The 8,651-nt window shown below is 33.3% G+C and overlaps 1 protein-coding gene across 7 annotated transcripts in view; it reads left to right on the top strand.

Annotated features, from left to right (window-relative positions):
* LOC106876010 (protein TANC2) overlaps window positions 1-8,651 on the top strand; it is a 1,103,288-nt gene that overhangs the window by 842,667 nt on the left and 251,970 nt on the right. For 6 of the 7 annotated variants that reach the window (XM_014924374.2, XM_014924375.2, XM_052966228.1 and 3 more), the window contains exon 1: window positions 2,588-4,622. The exons of the other annotated variant lie outside the window; for it this stretch is intronic. In XM_014924374.2, the coding sequence (XP_014779860.1) occupies window positions 3,197-4,622 (1,426 nt within the window). In that variant the 5' untranslated portion in view covers window positions 2,588-3,196. Of the gene's footprint in view, window positions 1-2,587; window positions 4,623-8,651 lie in introns of those variants that run through there. 7 annotated transcript variants of the gene reach the window in all.

Raw genomic sequence — 8,651 nt, forward strand, 5'->3', positions numbered from 1 at the left:
CATTTTTCACAGTTACTCTACTTCCACTATGTTTGTGGGATTTCACTCACATGCTGTCATTAATAGCATTACTATCAAAATAAAACTATTGTATCATTATACTAAAGCTTGCCCTAGTAAAACCTCTCTCTCTATTACTCACACACAAGCACACACTTCACTACTGCTGGAGTGGCAGGAGCATTTGTAGATAAGCTATATTTGAAAAGAAGCTGACTGTGTATGTGATAGTTAATACAGGAAGTTCTTTGTAGCAGCCCCACCCCCTGATACTTTCTTCTTTGCCTCTCTATTACCACTACCCACTGTTCTTACAGGAGGTGTGGGTCTAGCTCAAGTACCAGTCTATCCACTTTCCTGTCTGTCAGTAAGCTCCTCCTAACTAACTCAATGAATTCTGTCAACTTCACCTCTGGCACTACAGCTTACAATACCACTATTTTGTACCCCATCGATGGCTGTATGTATTCATCAGTTTTCATTCTGTGCTCACATGTTTCCTTTCTTAACAAGTAATATTCAGTTGCTTTATTTAATAACATGAAGTAAGGAAACAAACTTATGTGAATTCCTTTTGGTTCATTGGCAATGAGAGCAACCAACCACTGGTTTCGGAGAAAGAGAAAAGTTTATTCAAAGTTATTCACCTGAAAGTTATATTCTAAATGGGATAAAAGAAAAATCTCCAACAAAACCAAAAACTAAATAGACAAACGCTAAAAGCATAGAAAGTGGATCCATATAAATAATAAAATGACAAATAACAATGGAACTATTTGGATCTTTAAAAAGAAAAGAAAAGAAGCAAAACATCAAAATACTTTTCCAAGGAATTATATAAATTGAATGGATTTTATTAAATGAAAATCTTCCTCATTACATGTTGAAGTTGTTTTCAAAAACAAAGGTATATGTATACATATTTCCAGGTGTCCTAGGAATTTTATTTGTTATTTCAATGAATATTTTTAATAACAATTTATACAGATTCAACTTGTAAAAAAAGAAGTTTTAAAAAATCAGTGATATATATTTTCAAATGTAATTGAAGATTTGAAAACAAGTAATATTTACCAGAAATATTTATTTTAATTATACTCTTTCAAAATACACTTTAAAAAATTATTTTGATACAAGATAAAAATCTTAAACTTCACAGATACTTATGGGCATTATGAAAGAGATGAGAAAACCTAACCAAACTTTTAATAGCCAGCTCACAGCAAGTATGTGTTGCATTTAGATATTAGGATAAAGGATTTTAAAGTTTTCCTAATGTAATAGCAAACTTTGGTTTTCAAATTTCAAATCAGAATAAAAAGGGGAAGGAACCAAATATCATAGGGATTGTGTTGTGGGGGGGAAAAAAACAGTTGGATCATTTTGTTTTTTACATACTCACACACAAACACCCACCCTATTGAAAAATAATGAGAAGAGAGAGAGAGAGAAAGAGGAGAAAGAAGAAAAATAAGTAAATTAATTCATTTGCTTCACATGTTTATAGTTTTATAAATTAAAAAAAAAATTCTAAGCCTCTTTATTATCTTTACTTAATTAACTGAAATTTAATAACACAATATTATCTCACACTTTAAAGCTATAAGGAAAGTCATTCAAGTTGTACCCAGGCCAACTGTTGTTACCTGTCTTGTTCTCATTAACTCAGTCACCTAGTCTACTTAATTGTTTTTTGTTTTCCTTTTCCTCTACTCACTCTCTCTCTCTCTCTCTCTCTCTCTCTCTCTCTCAAATTAAACTTATCAGGGCTTCTCTGCTGGTGATATAGTTTGATTTAATCATTTACTTTAATAGATGACTAAACTGCTATTGCTAATCTCTTTTACAGACTAAGTAAATTGTGCATTTAACTAGTTGGATGTTATAGTGCATTTTGAAAGGGTCTTATAATCATTTTTCTGTTGGTTCGACAACAGAAAAATATGGTAAATTTCATCTGATAGGATACCTTTCAACTGCTAAGTGGAAATTATATGAGGGCAGTAATTATTAATTTTCGTTTTTTTGATTTTCTTACCACCTGCACACAGGTATGTAGGTACTTTAAAGAAACAGTCTGATAAGTTTCATCATTTTTGTATTTAGTGCCTTAATAACATTGTTAAATTTATAAAATAATAATAAATAAGTTTAAGGAGTTGAAATTTTAAAGAAGTTAATGCAGTATTAATTATTGAAAATTGAACAAAGGATAAAAACATTTCCAAATACTTCTCTTTTAAAACAGGTTGCTGCACTTCTGACTTGTTGCATTTACATATTGTTAGTTGTTTAAAGTATTTACAGCCTCATCTGTCGCTACTTCTAGCATGGATAATGCATCACTATATGTATCTAGTAAAATATAACTTACAAAATTATTTCTTGTAGTAACAACTTAAGACATATAACTCAATTATTGAAGTAATTATTCACTGGTATCATAAAAAGTGTTTTTGTCTTTCTTATTTTTTCTTACTCCTTCAGAGAACTATACACACACACACACACACACACACGCACAACATATATATATACATGTGAGTGTGTGTGTGTGTGCATGTATATGTGTATGTATGTACGTATGAGTGTGTCTGTAAGTATTGTAGCTGAAAACGTTTCTTTGTTTTATTATTGTATTTTTTAGTGAAAATGGGCTGGGAAAGTATTCTGTAACAGGAAAGAGAACTTTGTGGAGGAGGGGTGGGGGACGTGAGAAAGTAGGCTATTTTGAAATAATGTAGAGACTCTAAATGGAGGAAAGGGTGGTGCAAAATGGTAAATCATTCAGAATGAACAGCATGAATGGAATCTTTATTGTTAGTATATATACATATATGAGAAATGTGAGGTGAACTATTTCAAAACAAATTTTGAAGTATTTATTCTTTGATAAATACTTAATGTAGATAAAGATTTCTTATAATTCTTATAAGCTATGAAAATTGGGCACATAATTTTGACATTTGAGTAAGAATATATATTTTTTTTAAACTTGATATGACCTAATATTCCATTGACACAAATTCATTTCACTTCATCCATCATCTCGTGTTATTCTTCTATATAGTCCACATGTCTTTCAAATTACATAGCCACAAGTTTACTTGCTGCATTTATATGATGTACATATTAAAAACACAATTTTATTTCAAATGATCGTAAATATTGTCAACTTATAGTTAATATAACCAAAATGGGTAATAAGTCCTCATTACTCTATGAACGACAGGCTGGGTTATCAGGTGAAAGACGAGATCGAAGCTGGTCTTTTACAGGCAATATGGGTTCGCCAACATTGTCTGGTTTAAAAGCTTCAAGAAGTCGAGCAATGTCTTTGTCTCAAAATCCTAGGCAATCTGGTAATTCCCAGAAACACCTTAGGTTACCTAGTCACTTACATATATCTAGTCCATTGGAAATACAATCAAAAATAAATTCCATGGATTCTATGCGCTTAGTATCTAGCAGTTCTTTAACTAATGTTAATCAACCACATTCATGGACTCTTGGGAAATCTGATGCATGGGATTCACCATGCATCAAGAATCACCATGCCAGAAATGCTAATGCTCAACAACAACAATTCCAAAATTGGTCAAGCAAGTATGCCACAAATAAAAAACTGGACTTGCAAAATGAGAAGAAAGTAAGCATTAAAAAGCGATCAGCTCATGCAAGTGATAGCAACAAACAACCTGTTTGTTCTTCCCACCAGAATTCTGTACAAATGCAGTGTTGTTCTGATGACGTGTTAGATTTAAAAGAAGATATTCTCTATGAAGGATTCAGACCTCGAACTAACTCAACATCAATCATAGAAATGGGTAGGAAACATCGCAGTCGTGTTGTAATGGGAGCTGCCAGTGCTAATCTTCGAAGACAGCTACATACAAGCCAAATAGCCATTGACAAATGTTCTCAAGATTCTGCAAAAAATATGAATCATTGTGCTGGAGATTATGTTGAACTTGATCCTCGGCAAACAATGTTTCATGAGCAACAGAACTTTACCAATGAACAAGTATATTTGCGGAAAGAAAGCAGATTTAGGGCAATGAATGAAAATAAGATGATAGATGACATTTGTTTTCAACTGCCACCAACAAACACTTCTAGAACTAATCTTACACCAAAACTTTGGGCAGGTAAAACTCTTCTTCCAGATATTCATGAAGAAAAAATTCTAAGTTCTAGTGTGCCAAATTGCAATTATGACTCCTTACTTAAAAATATTCCACAACAGAACAATTCAGGTATTTCTCCGCGTACTCATGGCATTTCTTCAGGGAAAAACACTGATTTTATGAGGAAAAGAAGTTGCAGCATATCACATACTCCAGAATTTAGTGCACATCAGCAAATGCATTGGAATCTACCTCCAAATGCATTTGGAGAAGTTAATAACCGAGAAATTCTCATTCATTATAGCCCTTCTTCTGTGCGCAAATTTCCTAGAAAATTATCTGTTCCAATATTAATGACACCTAAAACTAGAATTGTTCCGGAAAAGGAACGATTGTGGAATTATAATGTGACTCTTGGTGATTCTTGTCCTAATCTTACCATTTCATCAAATAATAGCACTGGACATGGACTTTACCTGAGCCAGAACAATAAAGGTAAACTTTTTTATTTAATTTTCCTTTAATAAATTAGAAAATTATAACTTGCATTGAAATTACCATTGTATCCTTTTTTCTTAATGCAACAAAATAATTTTGATATATATTTTAGCACTACCTGGTAGAAGATGACACTAAAGAGCAGTAATTTTAATGTCAATATGCATACATAATTTTTTAATATTTTTTGGAGAGTATTGTAGTTCGCTTGAAGCATTGTGTATTGTTTGTAAAGAATAAAAAGTTTAGAATGGTACAACAATGCACTATAGAACAAAAAATGGACTATATACCTGTTGTAATTTGGTTATCTATAGTCCGATGATATTTCGGAATTACAATTCCTTCTTCAGATCTTCTTAGCTGGAGTCTCAAGGAATTGTAATTCCGAAATATCATCGGACTATAGATAACCAAATTACAACAGGTATATAGTCCATATTTTGTTCTATAGTGCATTGTTGTACCATTCTAAACTTTTTATTCAATATTTTTTATTTTTTAAATGATACTAGAGATTATTATTATTATTATTATTATTATTATTATTATTATTATTATTATTATTATTATTATTAAGAAAGCAAGTTAGTAGAATCGTTAGCACACTGAACAAAATGCTTAGGGGCATTTCTTCCAGCTTTATGCTCTTAGTTCAAATTTTGCCAAGGCTGACTTTGCCTTTCTTCTTTTTAGGGTCAATAAGATAAATGCCAGTTGAGTACTGGAGTCAATATTAATCAACTGGCTCTGCTCCCTAAATTTCAGTTCTTTTGCCTATAATAGAAAGGATTATTATTATTATCATTATTATTATTGTTATTGTTAAGGCAGTGAGCTGTCAGAATCATTAGCACACCAGGCAAAATGCTTAGCGGTATTTTGTCCCGCTTTAAATTCTGAATTCAAATTCCACCAAGGTCTTCTTTGACTTTCATCCTTTCGGGGGTTGATTAAATAAGTACCAGTTACGCATTGAGGTCAATGTAATTGACTTAATCTCCTCCCCCAAGCTGCCCTTGCACAAAAATTTGAAATCCTTATTATTATCATTATACATTTTGCTCTGTGTGAATGCATACATTGAATAACTATATCCTATAACCACACTTCTTGTTAATATTCTAATTTATGCAAGAAAGCTGTAACTACCTAAATTGTATAATTACCCATAAAACATAACAATACCGGTTTTGATCTGTAATTTATAATTATTTACCCATAAGCAGTCTGTTGATTTTATAATTTTATTATTGTCATATCATCATTATTATTATTACCTATTTTTTATTTATTCACTTTTGTCTCTTAAATTAATTGTATTTTTCTACCTTAAGAAAGGTTTACAAATAATTTTTATATCTGTTGTAAAACAGTGAAGTAGCTTCATGATAAAACATTAAAACTGTTCTCATCACATCAGGATTTTTTCATACTTATTTTAAACTTTTTCAATTTAAATGATACACTAGTGAAGGTATCAATTTTCCATGACATAAAATGGATGTCATTCTTATCATTTTGTCAAGGAAGTAATAAAAAACAAAGAAAAGAAAATAATTTTCGAATGTATTAAAATGTCACTAGAGAAACTTATTAAAACTCCCCCTTTCTTTTCCTCTCTCTCTCTCCCTCTCTCTTCCTCTCTCTCTCTCCCTCTCTCCTCTCTCTCTCTCTCTCTCTCTCTCTCTCTCTATATATATATATATATATATATATATATATATATATATATATATATATATATATATATATATATATAATTATCACTATCATTATCTAATGTCCATTTTCATGCTGGCATGGGCTGGATGGTTTGATTGGAGCTGGTAAGGCCAGGAGCTGCACCAGGTTCCATTGTCTGTTCTGACATGGTTTCTATAACTGGATGCCCTTCCTAATGCCAACCATTCAACAGAGTGTACTGGGTACTTTTTATCTGGTATCAGCGCCAGTGCTTTTAACATGGCACCAACACCAGTACCAGTGTATATATATATATATATATATATATATTCATTTTTGTATGCATTTCAGCCCAAAGGCTATGGCCATGCTTGGGCAATGCCAGTGCAATGTTATCACCTTTTTAATGATCATTCTTTTGTGATTGACTTTTGGTGAAAGAGGGAGTTCAATGTTGCTGTCCTTTATTGAGTTTCTTGCTATGATGTAGCTTTGTCTGGGACCTTGGGCAGCAAGAGGTCAAGTTGTTTCTTGAAAACATCTATGCCTACTCCATGTAGCTCTCTCAGATGTTTTAGCAAGATATTAGATAGCTGTGGGACTGTGAATTCAAAGCTATTGCAGTATATGGTCCTCAATCTAAATAGGATGGCTGGGACTTTTGGAACAGTGCAGTGATGTCCAGTTTGGGGGCTGGTGTAGCTCTCAATGCCAAAGTCTGGTGCCAACCCCTCCAGGATCATTCATATATATATCATTGCATATTTCTCGCATCTTTACTCCAGGGAGTAGGGTTGTAACTCTTTCAGCTGTTCCATTGATGCAATATTCCTGGTGTAACCCCATTGAACTGCCTCAAGTTTTGCTTTAATCTGATACAGTAGGGTACCCACAGTTTAGAGCAGTAGTCCAAGTGGCTGAGTACAAATGTCCTCTATACAACCAGCATAGTTTCCTGGTCCCTTGATTTGAAAGTTCTTAGAATCCACCCAGCCGTTCACCTGCACATTGCCAACATTTGGTGATATGCATGTGAAATGAGGCATTGTTGCTCATATCAATCCCCAGATTATGCACTGTACTTGACTTCAGGATTGCTGCTCCTTTTGGTCCAAAGTATCATTGTTGCAGTACATTAAGCACAAACTGGCTGATAGTAGAGGTGTTGGAATTTTCCTGCATTAAATTGCTTGCTGTTTACTTCAGCTCATTTTATATAAAGTATCTGGGTCTTTCTGTAGAACATCATCTAGTAAATGTGGCTGTCTGTTTAACTGATGCCATATCTGAAAGAGCTACCATAAATAGCAACAGCCCCAAGACAGTTCCCTGCAGTACTGCAGTCACTATTACTGTCTCCTTGAAGAGGGCCCCATTGGCTGTCACAACCTGACTTCTGTCGTGTAACCACTCTCTTAGTTTTCTGTGTGTGTTGATTTTCTATAGCTTGTGACATATCATATCATCATATGATTAACCTTATGAAAGGTCTTTTCTAAATACACATTTGAGTGATTCATTAGTTGTTTCAATACCCAGTCATAATTCTGCAGAAGCTGTGTAAGGCAATTTCTTCTTCAGTGGAAGCTAGGATGGGTGCCAGGGAGCAAACCATTATCCTCCAAGAATGTAATCATCTTTCTCCTCAGAATGCATTCCATGATTTTGCTGATATGTGAGGTTAAAGAAACAGGCCTATAATTTTTAGCATCTGCTCTGCTTCCTCCTTTATGGATAGCACATATTATACCATCCTTTAACTTCCTGGAAAGTTTCTCATTTGCAGGGAAGCTTTAGAAGAGGATCAGAAGTGGCCTTGCTGGAGCTTCTTTGCATTTCTTTTGGAATCCATCAGGGCCTGTGGCTGAGTTTAAACTTATATTATCAATGACTGATCTTATGTCAGTTTCTTCTATTTCAATGTAATCAATAATTGCTATCTCTTTGTGTAGAGCTGTGGTTCTAAAGAACTCATCAGACATAAATATTTGCAAGTGTACCAATGGAGTTGTGAAAACACTTTTGTATTGCACTTATCCTTTGGAGGTCTGCAGCAAGCCAGTTTCTTCAAACAGTAGCCTTATCTGGTACTGTGCTGACACAGACTCTTTTGCCAATCTACAGAGTGCTTGAAGTTTGTCTTGCCCTCTCCTTTCCATGGGAGTGTTTGGGTTCACTTTCAATCTCAAACAATGTTTGTTTGAGCTAGGATTCTTCACTCTACTTTTAGTGGCTTATTTAGATGGCTTGAGATCTTTGCTTGTCATCTCATTAGATTCTTGCTATCCTATATATATATATATATATATATATATATATATATATATATATATATATATA

The sequence above is a fragment of the Octopus bimaculoides genome, chromosome 3 (genome assembly GCF_001194135.2).
Source record: "Octopus bimaculoides isolate UCB-OBI-ISO-001 chromosome 3, ASM119413v2, whole genome shotgun sequence".
Classification (NCBI taxonomy): Eukaryota; Metazoa; Mollusca; class Cephalopoda; order Octopoda; family Octopodidae; genus Octopus; species Octopus bimaculoides.